The sequence below is a fragment of the Melanotaenia boesemani genome, chromosome 22, assembly GCF_017639745.1.
Source record: "Melanotaenia boesemani isolate fMelBoe1 chromosome 22, fMelBoe1.pri, whole genome shotgun sequence".
NCBI lineage: Eukaryota > Metazoa > Chordata > Actinopteri > Atheriniformes > Melanotaeniidae > Melanotaenia > Melanotaenia boesemani.
In genome coordinates, this window is record NC_055703.1 from 5154395 (window position 1) to 5177761 (window position 23367).

The 23367-nt window shown below is 41.3% G+C and overlaps 1 protein-coding gene and 1 long non-coding RNA gene across 2 annotated transcripts; both read left to right on the plus strand.

The window, feature by feature from the left end:
* Positions 1-398: 398 nt before the first annotated feature.
* LOC121634044 lies at positions 399-12783 on the plus strand. The gene is made up of 3 exons (XR_006009169.1): positions 399-498; positions 8516-8631; positions 12694-12783. It is a non-coding gene; the product is annotated as an uncharacterized LOC121634044 (long non-coding RNA).
* A 27-nt stretch (positions 12784-12810) lies between these two features.
* LOC121634039 (adhesion G-protein coupled receptor F1) lies at positions 12811-16029 on the plus strand. The gene is made up of 6 exons (XM_041976438.1): positions 12811-12870; positions 12952-14322; positions 14416-14457; positions 14842-14892; positions 14999-15062; positions 15443-16029. Exons 1-5 carry the CDS (start codon positions 12865-12867, stop codon positions 15017-15019), a joined length of 1491 nt encoding a protein of 496 aa, XP_041832372.1. The 5' UTR covers positions 12811-12864; the 3' UTR covers positions 15020-15062; positions 15443-16029.
* Positions 16030-23367: the final 7338 nt, after the last annotated feature.

Below are 23367 nucleotides of genomic sequence, written 5' to 3' on the forward strand. Positions count from 1 at the left end.
TCATGAAGTCTAAATTTGTATTGCAAGAGTGGAAGCACCATCGCTGTGTATACTGTCAGTGCTCCTTCTCTTAGTGACCCAGACATGACCCAAGTAAAAAATGGGGTATTTAGTCAGCTGGCAACAAAATACCCAATGGTGATTGACAGTAAGTCAGCCCTTTAAATTTTTGTTTGATTTAAATTATCATATTTGTATTGTTACATTTAGAGATACTTAATTATGTGTAGAGATGACTTAAAAATAACTTTCTGACCTTTGTGTAATCCTGTGAAGGTAACACAACTTTGGTGTTTGCGCCACAAACAATATTTTATGGGTATATTGTGAATGTGAAATGTGGCCCCCCACCACTGAGCATCGTGATTTGTAGCAACTGGAAAGCAGTGTGGACTGTTAATGACACAATCATTACAGCAGACGCACAACACATCTTTACCAAAACTTCGGATGGAGCATCGCAACTAACCGTGTCAAAATTTTCTGAAAAAGATAATGGTAAGAAACACCTCCAATGCCCCACCTTGCATGAAAATTCAAATACTTCTTTGTGTTCTGACTGGTTTAAATGCAAAATCTTGATGGGACTGATGAGATATTTAACTTAACATGCAAACCTAAAAATCTTATAGAAATAATGGTTTTATTTTTAAGTCTAAATGAAAAATTCTGCACATTCTCTACATCTTGCCTAAAAACAAAGGTCTTGGTTTTCATGTAATGAACCAAATACTAGAAGCAGACTATAAAACAACTGCATGTTCAGTGCACAGCATTATGGGTAAACATCCAAAACTTAAGCATTTGTGGGACGATAAGCGGTCCTGGGTGGGAGAAATGGCATGCTGTCAGACGTGAAAGAATTCGGGAGATGTTCTGGTGGAAATCTGATCAACCCAAGATCACTAGGATCTGATGCAGCTTCATGTTTAGCTGTTATGTGGTTGAAACCATCGTCCTGCATTAACCGATAGATGAACGGTAGTTTTCTTCTTTGTTGTTTGTCTCATCTTCTTCATTAATTCTTTATGCAGCACCGCCTGTCAATTTGGCCGACGATCCCAACAATCTTTTAAAAAAAAGGCGTGAGACTTGGGTCCATTTAAGCCTGGGATTGGCAAAATTTATTGGTATCTAAACCACAACCATCAACAACCTTCTAAAGAGCAACTAAGGGCTTTTATACCCTCCTGCTGCAGGTAATTAGCCGGAACCACCTGTTGAAGTGGGACTAGACTATACAAGTTAACATATCCACATCATATCTTACTTAAAATAACACCTGTAAAGCAAACATCATAAATCAATATTTACATATATACAAACTTAAACATAATCCACTTAATAATTTTACAGCATGCTTCAAATACACATTTAATTTATATAAACTACTTCCCACCCCTCTTTGTTAACATGGTTTGTTCCGAAACCTCTTAAACAGGAAATTAGGCCTACTTCCCCCTTTTACCTCTCCTGCCCTGCAATAAAGACAAGAGGTGAGTATTGCCATTTCCTTCTTGAGCTTATAGCTTTACACAATTAGACACAGATCAAAGTAAAAATGAGTATCAAATGTTGTTAAACGTTAAAATACTAATTTAAGTTCTCTTTTCCCTGGGCAGGATGGCCAGTCCCCCTCTGCAAACAAATAAACACTTTTCTCTGTTTTAACATTCAATAAAACAATTAATTAATCTGTGTGGTCCTATCTGCCAAACATTCCAATAATATGTGCCAGACTTGTGGTGGTGATGGAACCACCGGTCTCCGTCACATTTCCTCCCTCCTCCCCTAAGACTCCAGTCCATCAGTCCTCATACATACGGGAAAGAGAGTCAGCCACAACGTTAGACTTTCCTGCCCGATACTGCACTGTAAAGTTGTAGGGTTGCAGACTAATATACCATCTCGTAATCCGCATATTGGAGTCTTTCATCTGATGCAGCCACTGAAGCGCTCGATGATCCGTTTCCAGAATAAAATGTCGACCCAATAGATAATACCGCAGTGACTCTACAGCCCACTTCACCGCAAGACACTCTTTCTCCACTGTAGAGTATCTTGTCTCCCGGTCTCGAAGTTTCCGACTGAGGAAGACCACTGGACGTTGTCCTCCATCCAACTCTTGCAACAGCACTGCCCCCAAACCCACTCCAGAGGCATCGGTCTGTAGCGTGAATGATTGTGTGAAGTCAGGGCTATGCAGAACAGAGTCACTTGCAATGGCTGACTTGAGATCCTTGAAGGCTCTATCACAGTTCTCAGTCCACTTGACCTTGTTTGGTGCAGAGGCTTTTGTAAGGTCAGTGAGAACTGCTGCCCTCTCAGCAAAATGGGGAATAAACTTACTATACCATCCCACCAGTCCAACAAATGCACGCACTTTCCTCTTCGTTGTGGGCACTGGATATGAGTGAATTGCCTCCACCTTTCCCACCTGAGGCTTAACCTGTCCTTGCCCCACCACATAGCCCAGATACTCCACTTGGCTCTGTGCCACTTTACACTTGTGGGGATTAATGGTAAGACCAGCAGATTCAATGAGGCTGAGAACATGGTGCAGGTGAGCCACGTGCTCCTCCCAGGTCTGGCTGAAGATAACCACATCATCCAGGTATGCGGCAGCAAACTCCGACACTCCCATCAGCAGCTGGTCCATGAGCCGCTGAAATGTTGCAGGCGCCCCCTGTAAACCAAATGGCATCACCTTAAACTGAAACAAGCCAAAAGGTGTTTTGAAGGCTGTTAGTTCTCTTGCTTCCAGTGCAAGGGGCAGTTGCCAGTAACCCTTACACAGATCAAGAGTGGTGATGAACTTGCCCCTCCCAACTCTTTCCAACAGTTCATCAATACGAGGCATTGGATAAGGGTCAAACCTGGAGATTGCATTTATATATCTGAAGTCAATGCAAAACCTCAAAGATCCATCCTTTTTTGGAACCAGCACAACTGGACTGCACCATTCACTCACTGAAACTTCAATAATTCCAAGCTCCAACATTAGTTCAATCTCCTTCTTGAGTTGTGGCACTAGCCGTTCAGGAATCCTATAGAACTTCCTGTGAGGAATGGCATCATCTTTCAAATGAATTTTATGTTGAACCAAAGTAGTGAAACCTGGTTTTTCCTGAAACAAATTCGGGTCCAGAAGAGGCCTTATATCCTCTTGCTGAGAAGGCTGGAGATGTGAGAGTGTGACTGAACTTGCCTCTGCGTTGCCTGTAGGAAAAAACTGCTCACCCTCCTCTCCATCCTCAACCACACGAGCCAGGAGCTGTTGTCTGACAGGCTGTGGATGTTTCGGCGCCTGGGCTGGACTATCCTGAGGCCACTGTGAAGTCGATGAGGGGTTTGACGATAGAGATGGCTGTGGCTGCACCAGGAACTCCTTCAACAAATTCACATGAAAGATTTGATATTTCTTTTTCTTTTCAGGCATGTACAGTTCATAGGTTACTTTACCCAAACATCTTGTCACTCTGTAAGGTCCCTGCCACTTGGCTAGCAATTTACTGTCACAAGTGGGAAGCAGCAACATCACCTGTTGTCCTGGTTGAAAAATCCTCTCCCTGGCCTTTTTATCATACCAGGTCTTCTGTTTGATCTGAGCCAACCTCATGTTCTGCTGGGCCAGTTCAGTCATCCGTTCCAGCTTCTCCCTCATTCGCACCACATATGCCACCACGTTTTCTCCAGCTGCCTTTGGGTTCTCCCAATGTTCCTTCAGCAAGTCCAGTGGTCCTCTAACTTGACGACCATACAGCAACTCAAATGGTGAAAATCCAGTGGAGGCCTGTGGCACCTCACGATATGCAAACAATAAGTAAGGCAGCCACTGGTCCCAATCCGATCCAGTCTCTGAAACAAACTTGCGTAGCATGGTTTTTAAAGTTTGGTTAAACCGCTCAACCAGTCCATCTGACTGGGGGTGGTATGGGGTGGTTTTAATACCCTTAATACCAAGCAACTGATAAACCTGCTTTAATAGCTTAGACAGGAAATTTGTTCCACAATCTGTGAGAATCTCCCTAGGTATACCCACTCTAGAAAAGAACTGTAAAAGGCAATTAGCAACCTGACGAGCTTTGACTGATCTAAGCGGGAAAGCCTCGGGGTAGCGAGTAGCATAGTCACATATTACCAATATGAACCGGCTACCACAGGAGCTTCTCTCAAGGGGGCCCACAATGTCCATTCCTATTCTGTCAAAGGGTGTATCTATGATGGGCAATGGCTGTAGCCTAGCACGAGCCACACCTTTGTTCGAGGATAGCTGACATATCTTACATGAGGAACAAAACTGCTGCACATGAGTGAACATGCCAGGCCATACAAAGCGAGAAGAGATCCTATAGAGAGACTTTTGAAAAGCAAGGTGGCCTGCCCATGGTATTGAATGACCCAGCTCCATTACCTTCTGCCTAAGAGACTGTGGTAGAGCTATGGCCTCAGTTTTTCCTTTACACTGGTAAAGAACGCCATCTCTCACGACATACGTGGCATCTGCCAGAACATCCACTTTGCCAAGCTTGTTCCCATTAACCTCAGAGACTCTGTCAAACCATGGTTTTAATGTTGGATCAGCCCTCTGAAGCCCTGATATATCTGAAGGAACATCAAAATCTAGACTTTGACTCGGTCTTCCTGGCTGCACATTTTCTAACTTAGCTGAACCCAGAAACTTATCCCTTCTCCTCTCAGCTCTAGACTTAACTGGTCTACAAGGACCTGACTCCAGTTCATCATTATAAAATGGTAGCTCTTTAAGAGGATTAATAACTTTCTGTGCTCTTGTGGTCACATAACTGCAACTGGGTCCCGTAAACCCTGGGTCTAAAGTCAGGTCCAAGCCATAATTATTTGACTGGACCTCTTGATCATTAGCAATATCTTGAGTTTCAGCTTTTGCATTGTGTACCAAATCTAGCAAAGTGGGAACATCAAGCCCAAGAATGACTGCATAGGGCAACTTTGGTGCTAAAGCTACAGGCAAAAGAAATGTTTGGCCACCAACAGTCAAATAAACTTCAGCAACCGGATAATCTCTCTCATCACCATGAACACAGCTTATCTTAGTCTTAGCATCGCTCCATAGCTCTCTAGGTACTAAACTGGACAGAACTACAGACTGTGAGCTTCCTGTATCTAAGAGGGCTATTTCACGATGGCCATTTACAAGTACTGGTGCTGTTTGTGACAATTCATGAGCCGAAACTGGATGAGGGGGCCTAGGAACTGAACACAAAAGGGATGGCTTGCTGTGTGTAGTAGCTGGACAAGTATACTGAGTGTGACCAATCTGATTACATTGATAACATCTCACATCTGGCTTTGCACCTGCAGAAAATTTCTTGGAAGGATTGGGTTTACTAGGAGTGAAATGTCTGTTACCAGAATAATTCCTACTCTGACCTGTACCACCACCCCTTTCACCCCCATCAGACTTACTTCGAGCAGTGGAGAAGGTGTCCCGACCAAAGGTGATCCTCCTGGTTCCCGTTCTTGCTGACATGAAGGTCTCAGCTAGTTGTGCAGCCTCCTCTGCTGTCTTAGGGGCACGTTCCCTGATCCACACTTCCAAGTCGGGATTTACCATCCTGAGAAACTGCTCCATGATCATCACTTCAGAAAGGTTTTTCACAGTGGATTTCTCAGGTTTCACCCATTTATAAAACATGTCCTTCAGACGAACATAGAGTTCTCTTGGGGTTTCACCATGATGAACATCCAGGGACCTAAACCGTCGTCGATAGGTGTCCGCAGTTATCTCATATTTGGCAAGAATGGCATCCTTCACTTTGTCATAAGCTTCAGAATCTTTAATGTCCATGTGAACATAAGCACTTCGTGCTTTACCGGTGAGCAATGGAACTAGTCGGACAGCCCACTCTTCTCTAGGCCAACGGCAGACTTGAGCCATCCTCTCAAATGTAGTCAGAAAGTGCTCAATATCATCCTCTGCAGTGAGTGGAAGTAATTTAGGGTCTCTGTGGGTGGAAGGTTCCCGTCTCAGCACCATTTTTTGACTTGGGCCCTCATCTGGATCCTCTTCATCCTCCCCATACGTCTCATTTTCCATCTCATGTTCAGTCTGGTCCAGCTCCTGTTCCTCTCTCATTTCTCTTACTTGGATTTGGATCTGCTGAAATTGATGTTGCATACTCTTCCATCTTTGTTCTTGGCGAGCTGATTCTTTATCCATTCTCTGGTCTCTTGCCGCTTGAGACTGAATTAGCGACTTAACCATGTCAGCTAATTCCTCCAGTCTGTCACCTGGACCAGCTGTGGCAGCAGCTTCATTGTCTTCCTCCAGTTCCTTGGAATCAGTCTTTTTTCCACCTCTGGTCATCATATCTTCTCTCTCTTTTTTTTTTTTTTTTTTTTTTTTTTTTTTTTTTTTAAGCCCACACTTCTGACACCACTTGTCAATTTGGCCGACGATCCCAACAATCTTTTAAAAAAAAGGCGTGAGACTTGGGTCCATTTAAGCCTGGGATTGGCAAAATTTATTGGTATCTAAACCACAACCATCAACAACCTTCTAAAGAGCAACTAAGGGCTTTTATACCCTCCTGCTGCAGGTAATTAGCCGGAACCACCTGTTGACGTGGGACTAGACTATACAAGTTAACATATCCACATCATATCTTACTTAAAATAACACCTGTAAAGCAAACATCATAAATCAATATTTACATATATACAAACTTAAACATAATCCACTTAATAATTTTACAGCATGCTTCAAATACACATTTAATTTATATAAACTACTTCCCACCCCTCTTTGTTAACATGGTTTGTTCCGAAACCTCTTAAACAGGAAATTAGGCCTACTTCCCCCTTTTACCTCTCCTGCCCTGCAATAAAGACAAGAGGTGAGTATTGCCATTTCCTTCTTGAGCTTATAGCTTTACACAATTAGACACAGATCAAAGTAAAAATGAGTATCAAATGTTGTTAAACGTTAAAATACTAATTTAAGTTCTCTTTTCCCTGGGCAGGATGGCCAGTCCCCCTCTGCAAACAAATAAACACTTTTCTCTGTTTTAACATTCAATAAAACAATTAATTAATCTGTGTGGTCCTATCTGCCAAACATTCCAATAATATGTGCCAGACTTGTGGTGGTGATGGAACCACCGGTCTCCGTCACACCGCCTCTGGCAGAGAGTGAAACACGTAAGTTACAAAGTCTGATTTGTTTGAGTTGTGCAGCATGAACATAGTCTCGGTCCAGAAGATAGTTCCACCCCTCAGCTGAACAGAGTCCTCAAGTCTAGTGGACTTAAAGACTGTGAGCGGACTATAAGCGGAAAAAAATGGATGGATGGATGGATTTTAAAATCTTGTGATAAATCATTTCATTCTGTTCCATTCAATTCTACAGTCATTTAGTTGACACTTTTCTACAAAGCAACGTAATCTGAGGTTTAAAATTATAAGAAAAACAAACTATAGATTAACTTGATTATTTGAATATATTAAATGGACAATGTGATAAATATAAGATATAATGTGGAAAAATCCGTAATAATCTGGAAAATATCAGAACAAAACATCATCAGCACCAGAAGCAACAGCATCATAAGGACATCTGATAGGCTACCATAGTCACTGTTGCAGGGTTTCACACACAGTTTTATTGCCTTAAACTCTCAGAAGTGAAAACCAGTGTCATGTTTTGTATCAGCAGAGAGGAATCTCAATACTCAGTAACGTACTGAACTTGAGTCTTTTGCTGGCTGATTGAAGTATAGACTCCAGAGTATTGATCCGCTCATCCCTACCATCATTCTCTCATCTTGCATGCCCTCTTCCATGCTGGATGTTGTGTTTTCTGGTTTCTGCTTCTTTGTTTTTGTTAGATCTCATTTAAATGTGTGAGATTTCTGGCTCGGAGGACTAGTTTCTACATCGGCTGTGGGACAGAGTCGTTATGTGTGTGGTGTTCTGTGTTGATACTGTCGGTACACACCACACACAGTACATCAAAAAAGTTCAATGTCTGACTTTTTATCTTCATGTGTGGGGTCTCTAACAGATAAAAACTGTCTTCAGATTGAGAAAAACCTTATGTGTGTACACATAAGGGTTTATTTTGTTTTTAACACAAATTGAAGTTACAAGATTTCAGGATCCATTTCTGGTTGCAGCATTATACTACAAATTACAAATTAGTATAGCCCATGTGGCTATACTGATTGTGATGGCATGACAGGTCCTCATCCTGCCTGAGGACAAAAAGATCACAGACATTCAGTAATGACTTCCATCCTTGACATTTACACACCTTTACTCCTTTAATCTTGTTACTATATGGCCTGTTTGTTTTAAGTCATATGAATGTCTGTAAATAGAGTTTAACTTGCATTCAAAATTAAATCTTCCATCTTCATGGAGGGAAAACTGACATTATTTTAATAAGCAGATCCGATGCTCTCCTCCTGTCACAACTTATTCTTTATTTATTCTTTTATATCTGTTAAATAACACTGGTTACCTTTCATTTCAGGGAATTATACATGTAAGCTGAAGCAGACAAATGGTTTAATTTTCCGACAGAAAGGATCCTTGTATGTCCAAGACTCCATCCAACAAGCCTTCCAGAACCTGCTTGATGAGTCTGAGGTGACCTTGTTCTACTGTTTCTAACATTTCAGTGGTGCATTTAATCAGTGTGTTTTTTTATTTAAAATTACATATTGTATATATTGTCATATTGTATAAGTGTAAATTACAAGGAGGGGTAGATACAGGTAAACACAGAAGAACATCAGCACATTAACACTGCACGCAGTGTCATCATTTATCTAACAAAAGTCGAGATGCTGAGGCAGTGTCTGGAAAATCACCAAAAACTCAATGATGATTCACCAGTTTGTAGAACCATCATTAGTGGCAATATTTTAGAAGTTATCTTTTTCTGTGTCATGTTATTTAGTCTCACATTCTTGTAAAGAAATGTCTGACTTCTTTATCATGTGGTTTTAGGTCATTCAGCTATTTTGGGCCTTTCTTACACACAGCTTGCTTAAAGAATTCACTACAGCATTACAGCTGGGCTGAGGCCTGGACTTTGATTGGGCTATCAGGCTTCTAGAGTCGCACATGCAACCAAATAATTTGTTGAGTGCGACTAACTTTTGTTCTTGGTTGCCCAGGTGTGCCTAATATTTCTAAGCTCCAGGTGAAGGAGATGAATTATCTCTCTGAATGTCTGTTTGTGTATTCTGTGTTCATTCCCTCTCTAGCCGAGCTCAGAGAAGAATAACACTATTGAAAAAAAGTAAAAATAAAGCCGCTAAGAGAAGGTGTGGGTCATCACCAGTGTTGGTGTGGTTACTCTAAAAAAGTAATTAGTTACTAGTTACTCATTAGGTCAAGTTCAAGAAATCTTTATTTTCCTGTGAATGTAATTATATGTACAGCCAGCAATATAAACAATCGGTCACAAACACACAAACAACAATAAATATTTAGAAGGACTATGATAAAAATATTAATAAAAAAAAAAAAAAAAATCTTGTTCAACTACTACTGCAACAGGGCAAAATGACAAATAAGCTCTGCATCTTCTAATGACTGAGATGCCACTTTCCATTTTATTAACAATTTTATTTATATGTGTTTTCCATGAAAGTTTGTAATCTATGATGGCTCCCAGCAGCTTGGTCTCTGATAAATACCTTATCCATTTTCAGCTTTAACTGAGGGTTTTTCTGATGTTGTGATGATTTGGTTTTAGATACATTCAAAATATGTTGGTTGTGTTTTACCCAGTGTACAACTCTTTTTAATTTTCTATTAAAACTGAATTTAACTCAATAGTCAGTGCAGCTATATATAAGGCTGAGTCATCAGCATAAATCCCTATTTTTGTCTTTCTTAGAACAAGTGGTAGGTCATTAGTAAAAATAGTAAACAATAAAGGACCCAAACAACTCCCCTGTGGTTCTCCACAAGGCACAGCCCTCTCATCAGAAAAACAACCATTAAAGAAAACTATTGCATTCTATCTATAGCTGCTAAGAAAGGACAATGCCGACACCTTAAACCCATAACATTGAAGTTTTTCAAACAATAAATTGGGGTCAATTAAATCAAATGCTGCAGAAAAATCCAACATTACAGCACCAACTACTTTCTTTTTATCTATCTTCCTGAGCCAATCATCTGAGTCAGAGCTGATGTTGTGGTGTGACTCTTGCGATATGTGTGTTGAAAGTCTGTTATTAAATCATTCGGAGAAAAGTAGTTACATGTTGATGAGAGGTCTTCCTCCTTGGTCTTTGGTGTATTAAGAATAAAATCATTGACCCTGTTCCAGGTGTTGAATCTAGCAATGAGTTCCTTGTACTCGCCCTCATCTCCACCCTGCACACATACAATAGCAGTGTTGTCAGAGTACTTCTGAACTTGGCACGCTGCAGATCAATATGCAAAATCAGCAATGTGTAGAGAAAAGGCAATAGAACAGCACCCTGTGGTGCAGAGCAGAGTAGAGTAGGAGGAGGTCACAATAACAGAGGTGGAACAGCCACTGGATGGATCAGAGTAAGAAGTCATAGCAGCAGGAGTGAAACAGCTGCCGGATGGTGCGGAGCAGGAGGTGATAGCAACAAAGGTGGAAGAGCTGCCGGGCGGAGCTGAGCAGGAGGAGGTGGGACAGGTGGATATGTGTGGGCAGATGCAGTCAAACCTGTTATACAAACAGCTGAACTCATCTTCCATATCCTAGAGGACTAGAGGACTTAGTAATTCCATTGCACTTTTTGTTGCAATGACAATAAAGTTCTATTCTATTCTATATTATTCTTCTATTTTATATACTTTGTACAAACTATAAATGTTGCACTTTCTCCTGTTGTACTTCTGGTTAGATGCCAAACGACATTTCGTTACCTTGTACTTGTATACGTGTAATGACAATAAATCTAATCTAATCTAATCTAAAATAATATAATATAATATAATATAATATAATATAATATAATATAATATAATATAATAATGAATCACTAAATGGATGGAAGTTATTGTGCATTATGTGAATATTTAGCTCTCCTCAGAATGTAGATATGTTGCTGATATTCCTCAGATATTGTTCCTTCTGTGTTAAGAAGGAAGCCGCTTCATAGCTTTAAATTCATCCTGCTGACTTTTTACCCTGTAGTTATATAAATCTTGAAAACTTCACCCTTCTTTGTCATAAAATATTTATTTCATTATATTAAGATATAATAAATATCAAATAAATAACTATTTTTGCAATAAAAAATTGTTCCATAAACAAGTGCTTGGACACAGTATGTGGGCTCTAGTGTCCTTTGTTGTTCAGCAGGTAGATGTTTAACAGGGCAATGGCTGCAGGGACAAAAGAGTATTTGTGTCTGTTAGTCCTGCATTTTGGTAGAACGTGCCGGCGCCACGATGGAAGCAGCAAAATTTCACGAGCCAATGGGTTGCTTTGATGTGCAAGGATTAAACCAGCTTTGTTTAGGATTACTTCTGTAAATTGTAATGAAATTACTTTACTCATTACGCCGCTACTTATTACTTTACCATTTCTTAATTTTCCATGTGGACATAGACAAACATCATAGCCGAATCATCACCGCCAGTCTGCATAGTGTTCACTGTATATTGTAAACAAAGTGGCTTTAAAACCATAAGAACAACATCCCTTTCTGTAGGAGGAAATGGACACACTCGTCTCATAATAATTTTATTCAGTATTTTTCTAAACCTGGGCGATTCAATAGTCGACAGGGGGAGCATGTCTCCTACAATGAACCTGCAACTAGCTTGTTCATTTCTGTCTTACCAGCTGCTGCACTCCAGGAAGTGTTGAAAAAAGCTTAGCTTCCTTCCACTCACCAGCGAACAAAATCTTCCACCACAAGTTTGAACTGAAACTGGATCCGATCAGGACTTCACACATAGGCCAACACGGCTCGAGTAACGCAGAAAAACACGTTACTGTAGTGCAGTAGAGTAATTTCGTTGTAGCATAACAAATAATATTTTAAGTGTAGGAATCGTTTTCTGGATGCATAGATGCCATTTTATGTCTGTCAGTCTTAAACATTCTTGTACATTCAACTAAAGAAATAAGAACAATTTATGTCTTTTGAAACAAGCTGCGTTAAATAATCTGTTATGTTTGTTGGGATACTGGAGCAGGCTCCAGCTTCCCCTTGAGCCTAAATTAGTGGTGCAGAAAATGAAAAAAATTAAATGAATGATTTATATGCAAGGAAACAAAATTAAGAAAGAAAATATTGCAGTGAGCTTCAGTAAGGCTGAAGAATTATTGCTGAAGACCACTTGAGCAGATTATAAGAAAAAGTGGACTTTCTGGAAGCAAAATTAAAGTAATGAGGGATGACTTGAGGCATTTAAGAGATAGAGGCGCGTTAATCTGTTTATCTTCTTAGAGCTTTTGGGCTAATGACATTAAGGTGGGGTTTACACCACTGTCCCCATTTTTACTTACAGACATGAGACTAGACAATGAAAAAGTTTTTTATTCTCTGAAGCAAATGTGAATGTGTTTTTTTTCCTAAATACAAACCTATGAAGACCATTTAAAAATATTGAAAATGTGTTAAATGCAAATGATTCCTGCTTAAATTTAGTTTGATACTGGAGATAACGCCTAACTAAACTTTTCTCTCTTTATTTTTACAGAACCTGAATGAACAAACTCTTCCGGTATTCTTAGCGCAGCTCAGTAATGTTACTGTGAACAACAGTAATGAAATAACTGGATCTCCTGCCACCATTAAAGCTGTTGTTGATATACTTACAAATGTAGCCAATACATCTTTATTATTGTCTATCTCAATAAATAGAGATGTAATGACGGTGAGTGAATTAGTCTTGTGAGGTTTACTTATTCTAATCAATATGTTATCTTAGATCTAATTTATTTTTTTCCTCATTCAGGATGTCCTGAGAACTGCAGATGTCCTCACCAGTAATGATGCAATTGATTCATGGAGTACTTTGAACAAAAATGATATTAAAAACATCACGTCATCAAGAAGCAACAACCCTGATGCAAAAAGTTCCAGCTCATCATTTTTACAGTCTCTTGAGATTATAACATCCCGTCTTACCAGTGACTCTTTCAACATCAGCACACCTCTTATTCTCTTGAACAAAACCACATTCACAGATACTTTTAGCAGTGACTTTAATTCCTCGGTGGCGGTAGACATACCAAAGTCTGATGGAAGAAACAAGTCAATAACTGTGATAACATTTGCCTCCATGAACAACGTCCTTCCTCCAAGAGATAAAGTCAATTCATCAGTTAATGTTATCAATGGAAAGGTTGCACTTATCCAGTCCAATGGTACAAAAAACATTTCTATAACATTTGATACTCTAAATGACACTCTGGGGAATCCGCAGTGTGTTTTTTGGAACTTCAGCCTCTACGATGGTCTGGGAGGATGGGACACTGAGGGCTGCTTCTTGGTGTTCAATGTAAACGAAACTGTCAGCTGTAACTGCAACCATCTCACCTCGTTCTCTATCCTAATGTCACCCAACATCCGCAATGACCCTGCCTTGGACTACATAACCTACATTGGAGTTGGCATATCCATGGGTTCCTTGGTGATATGTCTCATCATAGAAGGTGTCATATGGAAAAAAATAAGAATGAACACTACGTCTTACTTGCGCCACGTTTCCATTGTGAACATCGCCGTTTCTCTCCTGATTGCAGACATTTGGTTTATTATTGGAGCGGCTATTTCTGATCAGAACAACACATCAGCATGCTCTGCAGCAGTTTTTTTTATCCACTTTTTCTACCTTGCTATGTTCTTCTGGATGCTAGCCTCAGCTCTGCTGTTGCTCTACCGCACCATCAGTGTCTTTGATGGAGGCTTATCTAAGATGTCAATGCTGGCTATTGGATTTTCTCTGGGATATGGTGCACCTCTCATCATTGCAGTCATAACAGTAGCTGTAACAGCACCTAAAGATACATATATCCGAGAAAATGCAATCTTCTGGCTTAACTGGGACGAGTCCAAAGCTCTGCTGGCATTTGTGATCCCTGCACTGTTGATAGTGGTGATAAACCTCATAATCCTGTTTGTGGTAATATACAAGATGTTAAGGAGGAGGGTGTCCACGACTGCTTCACAAGCAGGTGAGAAGCATGTTCTGCTGGTAATTGTCAGAAGTTTGGCTGTGCTCACCCCAATTTTTGGACTAACTTGGGGTCTGGGAGTTGGAACCATGCTCAACCCAGATAATGACGAAATCCATATTGCATTTGCATTTTTCAATTCACTGCAGGTAAAAATTCAGTTGCTATCGATATTGTTTATTATATCATTGAATTACTTTTTATTACAGAATCCTTCATAGCATTTTCTTTTTTTTTTTAAGGGTTTCTTCATTTTGGTGTTTGGAACACTGTTGGACAAAAAGGTTTGTTTGTCTGTCTCAGTATTCAAAATCTTAATGTGATGATAGGAAAGACATCCCCTGCTTTTACCTTTTATAATCTTCAGCTTATATTTAATGCTTAATTCCAGTAGAGTTATCTTCTAGGTATCCAGATGTTGGATTAACCAGTAATTGATTATGTGTATCAACCTGTTCTACTAAAGTTCTGCAACTCAAATCATACTTTAATTTTTAAATTCAGTTCATAGAAGTGTTGACCTAATTATTGATAACTATCTGGGAAACAGTGAAGGGAGGTGAATGACATAAGAACATAAAAAGTTCTTCAGACAGCTGGAACTGGTGAAGTAAGTTCTTGTATGAGTTATTAAAGCAGTGCACTAATTATTGAGAATTAACTTTCAGGTGCGATCTGAAATAGCAGCAATGTCACAATCTTCCCAGAGCGGGACGAGGGTAAGAACAGATCTCCTAGTCATTTCTGTGTTTGTTGTTTTTGTCAGTTCATTTCCTGCTTCTGTGGCGGCCACTCATTCTCTCTTTTGCTCTTGCTATGATTTAGAGCACCAATGCTGGAAAATAATTCAGTAAACTGGGATTCTTATGGCTATGGAGATGAGGAAAAGGTATATAAAAATTTATTTCAGAATGAGCTAATACCAACTTTATAATATTTGGACTTTTGCTGCAATCCAAAACTTTATTGAGATACAGAAATTAATCGTTACATTACATTACATCTGCCATCCAAACTGCTCCCAGGATGGATTCTTGGGCTAAATCTTCAAGTGTAACTCTTGATATTGTCTTGAATTGTCCCCAATATGTTTGGTACAGATGTCAATAATTCAGATAAAATGGCACATAATTTATTAACATTTGAATTTTGAGTTATTTAGTCTTTAACCCAGAACTAATAAATAACAGCTGTTCGTTATCTAATAAGGATTACCAAATTCTAGCATGCTAACAAGCTAAACAAGCTTTTTTCTCTTTTTCCTTGCAGATTCTTCAGGTGGCTACAATGTGTCATCAAATTTATCCAGCGACTCATTCAACAACACCTAATAATACACTGCTCAGTTTAAAAAGACAAATCAGACTTTTTGTTCTTAACAGCTTCATAATACATTGGTCTGAACTTTTATATACCATCCAAAACAAGATTTAATTAGATCTTTCTGGATTTGGTTTGTCAATAATGAAGGAAGCAATAATCACGTCTTCTTGTAAAACTATTACAACTTTATAAAATATTTAATATTGTAGTCCTAACTGCTTTTTTTTTTCTTTAGTATTTTTCATGAGATTTACTTCCTCATATCTTTTTTAAGTTTTCATCTTTTGCAAGAGTTAAGTGATTTTTGTATATTATTAGACTAGATTTTAATACTCTGGTCAGACTTTTGCTGATTCTAAATCTAAGGGCTCATTCACACCAACATTTTTTATTTGAATTCTAGTCTGTTTGCTCAGATAGTTTGCTTCATTTGGGGTATTGTGAAGGTGCAAATGAACTCTGATTTGGATCTTAAAGGTGGACTCGGTCTGCCTATGAATGTGGTTCTCAGTCAGTAAAATGTCTGATTTGTTTGATTGGTACAGTGTGAGCACCAACTGCATCTGGAAGAACCTTGCACCCCCCAACTGAACCAAGTCCCCAATCGTACTGAGCCTAGCGGACTATCCTGGAGTCTTTTCATCTAAAAATGTTTTTGACATCTACAAGTAATCATCACATCCACCCATCTATCCATGTTTTACCTGCTCATTCCAATCTAGTTGGGGTTAGTCATTATATAGTTTGCTAATTAAAAAACTTTTACAGTAGCTGCGTCATCACTCTTCCTTTACAGATCAAATCTGATCTATGAAGCAAAGCCGTCCAACACAGAACAGCATGTTTGTTTACACTAAAGGAACAATGCTAAAAATTTCACCTTAATGTTCCATTTATTATTCCAACTACTATTTTTAATGTTTTTTATGTAATTAATAAATTGGAAACATCTCTGGTATAACAGTGATGCAGTGGTTAGTACTCTCATCTAACAGTTTGGCAGCAGCTTGTAGAGCCGGGATGGACACCTCCGGTCCTCCTTCAGGTTTTAGATGTTTACCTGTTGCAGCACATGTGATTTGATTTTTAGTTATCCAACATCCTTCTGTAAAGTTCACCAGAGCTCTGTTAATTATCCTTCATTTGAATCAGGTGCGTTGGAGTAGGGAAACATTTAAAACCTGCAGGACGCCCTCAAGGACCAAAATTGCTGATTAATGTGTGATGTTCAGGTGCTGCTGTTCTCTTTTTTAATTTTCGATATCTCTACATTGCACAACCTTGAGCAGACCTCCATTAAAACCAAATGTTACTTAATTTTTATGTATTTTGTATAATAGTTTTGTGTTGCTTAAAACGACAGAAGTGAAAACGCAAGTGGACTTTAAAACAGTTTGAAACTCCAGTTTTTATTTATAAATTTACTAAATCTGTGTAAAAAAATGATATTTTATAATTGTTTATGTCTCCTTTATGTCTGAAAAATGAAAGAATATTACTTAAATAATTTTTTGTTTTTTTTGTACACAGATGAAAACATCATGACAGAAATCAGTCTGTGCATAAATATACCACTGCATGGATTCAGCAGCTCCTTGACTACAACTGTACAAGGTTTCATGAGAACAGAACAAAGCTCATAGCTTTTATGCAGGTTTTAGTGTGGATAGTACCAGGCGGACTTTCTATTTGGTCACTTGGATATGCAAACTGTGCCAAATTGTGCTGTGTTTGTATTTCCTCCAGAACTTCCAACACGGTGTATTTGGTTCTTTGTAATTTTTTGGACATGTTCATGGCTTTTATCCTTCGTTCTAAATGGATAAAAAGTCAAAATGAAGCAAAGAAATTAACGCTATTCGATATTCGCTCTTTCCGGTGCGCCCACGTGCGTAACTGCAGCAAAATGGCAATGATGCTCCTTTGTTTACGCGCAAGCATTTATACCTGACAGATAAAGTGTCGTTCAAGTGTAAGATATCGTCGGAAAGCTTGTAAGATGTAGAATTCGACCAAACTTTATTTACACATCCCACATACACATGAATTAAAACAAGCGATCAGGTTGCCAGACCCTCAACAGCCAAGCGTACAGATTCACGGTTCTGTGTAGAAGCTTCTTGGTTGGGTCCTCATTCGGGTGTAGTACCATTCACCACATCTGTATAACATGTGGAAATTTTTCTTAAAATGTCACAAAAGATTGTGGATAAGTGGAAGGATTGGACAGCCGACACATTGGGGTCAATATATAAAAGAAAAAGGTTCCAAAAGAAGAAGAGATAAAAGGATAAAAAGGATTTGTTTATTGGGTTAAAGAAATGCAAAACAAGGACATGTTTGAAAGATATGAGAGCTCTCCACCTAAAATGGATATATTCAACATGTTTAAAAACAATTTCAGAATCAATTACAACCATCTTTAGATATTATACCAAATATATAAGGAAAGCAAAATATCCTCTCCCTCCCCGCTCCTGACTGTTAATGTAGTGTGTGTTGTGTGCAATTAAAATTGAGGAGCAGTGACCGCAATGAGCCGGGAGCCGCCGCCCAACATGCACCGCATGACATGCCCCCTAGGTGTTGTTTGTGTGTTGTGTTTCTTGTGTTTTGGTGTCTCGGTGCAATTAAAACTGAGAGGCGAGTCGCCATGGGGTGCATCCAAGGAGACCACTGAATGGCCCCCTCCGCTCCACCCCCCATGGCTCCACGCCTCCCAATTCCCTACGTGTGTGTGTGTGTGTGTGAGACAGAGAGAGCGGGAAGTAAGAGGGGTCCGGGGACGTAACAAACTTCCCTCTGGATGTTGAGCCTCTAGTGGCTTTAGGCACCCACGCTCCCCAGGAGGACCCCCAGGGCAGGACAGGCCAGGAGAGACCGCCCCTCACAACCGGGCCATTCAGGGACCACAGCCAGTGAGCCGTCACCGACCCCAGAAGGTACCCACCCCCCACATCCCTAACGGGGAATGAGAGGATGGGGACAGGGGCAGATCCATGGCACACCACCCCCAGGCCCGCCTAACACATACATGCCTCCTCAGCCCCACCCACACAATATAAACACTCGCAGAGCATACAACCCTCCCACTCTCACTCCCCAGACACACTCCCACTCATCCTAGCACATGCATACGCACGCACACAAACATACCCCCACACCCTGTCTCACACCCCAGCACCTCCCCCTATAATCCCCCGAATCCCACTCAGCCCTCCTTCAAACCCCTACACCCCTTCTGCCCCCGGGCCATACCCTGGGTCCCAGGGCGACAACCAGACACTAGGGCATGCACCAACCCACACCACAGCAGCACATCCGGGCAGGCCCAGACCCCCGGCACAGACGGACCCCACCACCTCAGAGGGAGGAGGACCACCCCCAGGCACCAGAGTGCAGAACCCCCGCCCTACCCACCCCGGAATAGCCCCGCCCAGGTCTGACGCCCACCGACCCAGGCGTCACCAGTGGCCTCACCCCCCGCCACGAGGCAACTCCAACCGCTGGCCCCCACAGCCCCCGACAGGGCCAGACCCAGAGCCACACTGAGTCAATGTCAAAGTCAATGAAAAATTTATTATGTGATAAACAGTGAATTACGGTGAGTTCACTTGGAGGACGGGCTGGAGCGGGCAGACATTCCCGTAAACACAGGCGAGGTCCAGGTCGGGTTCTTGAGGAGAGAGAACACAGAAGAGTCAACAAAGGTTTCACAAGACAGGGACAAAACTTAGGGCACGCTGCGTTGGTCAGCACCCCGGCGGTTCCTGTCAGCAGCCCCAACCAGGGCCGCCTTTGTAGCCCTCCACAGATGCCGCTTGACAGAGGGGACAGCGATCTCCGCTTCCTGTTCGGGAAAGAGCGGAGGCTGGAAGCCCAGGGATGCCTCGATGGCGGAGAGACCTGTGGCTGAGGAGACATGAGAGTTATGAGCATATTCTACCCAGCACAGGTGGCTGCTCGAGGCTGAGGGGTTGTTAGCAGCCACACAGCACAGGACAGATTCCAATTCTTGATTCAGTCGTTCTGCTTGTCCGGTGGTCTAAGGATGGAAACCAGAACTTAGGCTGACAGAGGCACCCAGCTCCGTACAGAATGCCTTCCAGACTCGAGACACGAACTGAGGTCCCCGGTCAGAGACAATGTCAGCCAGAATGCCATGGAGACGGAATACATAGTTGGAAACGATATCAGCGGTTTCCAAAGCCGAGGGCAGTCTGGGTAAGGCCATGAAATGAGCGGCTCTGGAGAATCTGGCCACTATAGTGAGAATGGTTGTGTTACCTTGAGATGGTGGAAGTCCGGTAACAAAGTCCCGTGCGATGTGTGACCAAGGCCTCCCGGGGATGGGGAGCTGACGTAGAAGCCCCGCGGGAGCCTGAGAGGAGGTTTTTCCTTACTCACAGACTGGACAAGCGGCCACGAATTCCCGGACGTCTCTTTCCAAGGTGGGCCACCAGAAGCGCCACCTGATGAGGGTTGCGGTGCGTGCTCGGCCGGAGTGACAGGCTACCCGGGATGAATGCCCCCACTGAATTACCTGGGAGCAGACATTATCACATTAAACCTTTATTTTAAAAAAGAGGATAGACAGACTTTCTTTTAAAGGATGTAGATATCTGTGGAAAATCATGTAAAGTAGAAAAAAAAAGTCCCTGTTATCCAACCTAATGACAAGAAAGATAAATTTAAAAAAATATTTTAGCACATATTTAGAGGCATTGTGGAAGGTCGAGAGAGCTACTTGCGGCTCCAGAGTCGCAGGTTGGAGACCCCTGATGTTTGTAAACCAAAATTTACTGTGTATTCTTTATATAGCTGTAGGCCTTCTTTTAAAGGAAAGAGACATTTTGCGTGTAATCACGATTCATCGCAGCATGTCATGCAATTAATCGCGATTAAAACTTTTAATCGTTGCCCAGCACTAATTAATATATAATATAAAATCAAACCACTAAAACAGGTTCAGGTCCTTGGACTTGAAATAAAAGTCAGCCACTCTGGAACCCTGAGCATGGCCCTTAACCCCCAACTGCTCCCCCTTGTGTCATAATAAGCCAGCCCACCACTGCTAGAACCCATTTCCGGGTTGCTGCTCATGTGTGTTAAGAAGGACCTTACAGAGACAGATTGGATTAACAACAATTTTTATTACAGAAGCTAATCTCAAATAACAGTCTCACTAAATAAGGCAAAGGAGGTTGAAATACTGGAGTCCAGATGAAAACCAGGTGAGTTGGAGCCAGGAGGGGAAGAGAAGGAAAGTCCATCTCTGCTGGAACGAGGTCTGACGAGTAGTGAGTGTGGAGCTGTAGTATAAACAAGTACTATCACTAAGTAAATAAAACATAATAAATAGATAAGGTTAATTACAGTCAGTGCAATATATGTTTATGGTTATAAAGCAAAAATGCAGAGGGTTTTAAGGGTGAAGCGAAAGGTGTAGATGTTTTGCAGGGAGGGGATAGAGATCATCTTAGCTGCTCTCACAATGCATTGGAGGGTCCTCCTGCAGAATGTGGAGCAGGCACTGAACCACACGATAATGATGCTGGTCAGGACGCTCTAGATGGTGCCTCTGTAGAAGGTGCACATGATGGGTGCCGAGACTCAGTTTGGGGAGGAAAGAGAGGTGCTGGTTGGCTTTCTTGACCAGTCATGTGGTGTTGATGGTCGAGGAGAGGTCCTCTGTCATGTGCACATCCAGAAACCCAGGAACACACTCTCGCCACCGATAAGCTAACACAATCTAATTTTTGCACTATAACCATAAACTGACTGTAATTTGCCTTGTCCATCAAATATCGTGCTTTATTTACTTAGTGATAGAACTTTTTTTTTTGTTTGTTTTTTTTGTATTGGCTTATATTCTTGTATTTCATGCACCAAGGTTTGAGAGAACCATAATTCCCTCTGTCCTGTACATGCTGCATAATAAAGCTGACTTTAAATTTAAAGTCTATGAATAGCATTTGACTTGAGTTAGTCAATATTTAGTCTAATAACTCAAAGATGTTGGAGGCCGCCGCTCTCTGGTGGGATATCAGCGGTCAGCAGTAACATCAGTCTTTTTGTCATTTGGTTCATTTCGAGCTCTGATGTAAAAGATGCTGTCTCAGGTTCATTTTCAGTCACATCCACAAGTGGATCTTTAGTTTCTGATGTTGCTGAGTTCTTCATTTGTACAGGTAAGTAAACTGCTAGGTCCATCTGAAAAATGTCTTGGAGAATCAAAGGCACTAGTGGTGTCTGTAAGAACTGACCTAAGAGTGTTCTTCAAATGCTGTCAGCAGTGTGAACTGTAAAGGATACAGTTGCAGGAACCCATTTAGGCTCACCTTTGTAGTTCCTGGCCAACACATATTCTCCTGAGGCGAAGACTGTCTTTGGACTCATGATTGCTTTGTATGATCTGTTTCTCTTTGTTACGACCCGATTCAGGGGCATGATTGGGCGTAACAAAAGATGACGCTGGGGACAGATGGTAAAAGTAAAATAAGCACATTTTATTAAAACCCCGTGAACGATGAGTGAAAACCTGTAACAAAAAAGCCCTACACAAAAAAAGTACACAAAATAAACAAGTGCTGGGGTTTGTGGACCTGCTGAAAGAAACATACCAAAACCTATACCAAAAACCACCGAGTGAAAACCAAAAGACTGTACGGAACTCGGTGAAGCTAAAACCAAACAAAAGAGCAGCAGACCCATAAACTAATGTGACCGTAGTCACAAACAAAACAAACACTAATCTAGCCCAACACCAAATCAAAAATAAACACTATAGCAGAAACACACTAAAGTGTATCAGAGCCTGAACTGAACTGAGTGCATAAACTAAGGTGAATCCAAACTAAAAACAGAACCATCCGAAGTCCCCACATGGGACGCACCACAGCCAGGAATCCTCCTGCTGTGTCCAAACAATGGTCTGCCCCTCACATGATTCACCCACACAAAGCACAGCGAGTACTCAGTAAGCTTTGCTACTTAAAAATCCACCACAACTCGGAATGAGGCCACCTGTGCTAACCAGCCACATTCCTACAACACGCACACATAGTGACTAAGCGAGGGGAAGCAGCCTGTGCCAATCCAGCTTCCCCCCCTGACTGGCTTCAGCTGCAGCCCTTTCAGCCTCAGCCTCTAACAAGCTGAAGTCTGATTGGTCCATAGTGAAGCCAATCAGAGGGGCGGGGACGGAGGTGTGCCGGCTCCAGCCACTCCAGACAGGGCCTCCAGATCAGGCAATCAGTGGCAGAATGAGCCGCAGCTGCCAGCAATAGGCAGAGACCGTGACACTCTTGCAGCTTCTGAACAGTATATTTAACTGTAGGTGGTATAAGGACATCAAAAGCAGTGCGCAGATCTCTTTTGAACATCAGGCTTGCTGGAGATGTCTTTATGGTTAATGTGGACTTGTGGTAATTAAGTGGAAAACGGTGAAGTCTCCACTGTAAGCTTTCCTTCTCATTGCTAGGGTTTGAGTGCATGTTTCATTGTTTGAACAAACCCTTTGATTGCAGGATGATACGGATGTTACACTCCATTAGCTTGCAGAAACGCAACCACATCTTATGAAATAAGCTGAGGTCTGTTGTCGGAGACTAGCTGTACAGGAGATCCAAAACAGCTGAATATTTCTCTTAACATCTCTATTGTTTTCTCGGTAGTAGTTGATTGCATGACAGCCACTTCAGACCATTTACTGTGTGCGTCAACCACAACAACATCCTGTCCTCAAATGGACCAGCAAAGCAAAGTCAATATGCACATGATGCCATGATTCCTGTGGAAACTCATTGCCATCGCTTTCATTCTCACTATGCCACTGTGCCCTGCATTCAGTTGCTGCAACATTTTTGTTC

Excerpts from the sequence above, each read along its gene's own strand:
- LOC121634039 (XM_041976438.1), top strand. Across the intron at positions 14,458-14,841 it reads GAACACTGTTGGACAAAAAG|GTGCGATCTGAAATAGCAGC; the intron begins GTTTGTTTGTCT and ends ATTAACTTTCAG. Across the intron at positions 14,893-14,998 it reads CTTCCCAGAGCGGGACGAGG|AGCACCAATGCTGGAAAATA; the intron begins GTAAGAACAGAT and ends GCTATGATTTAG.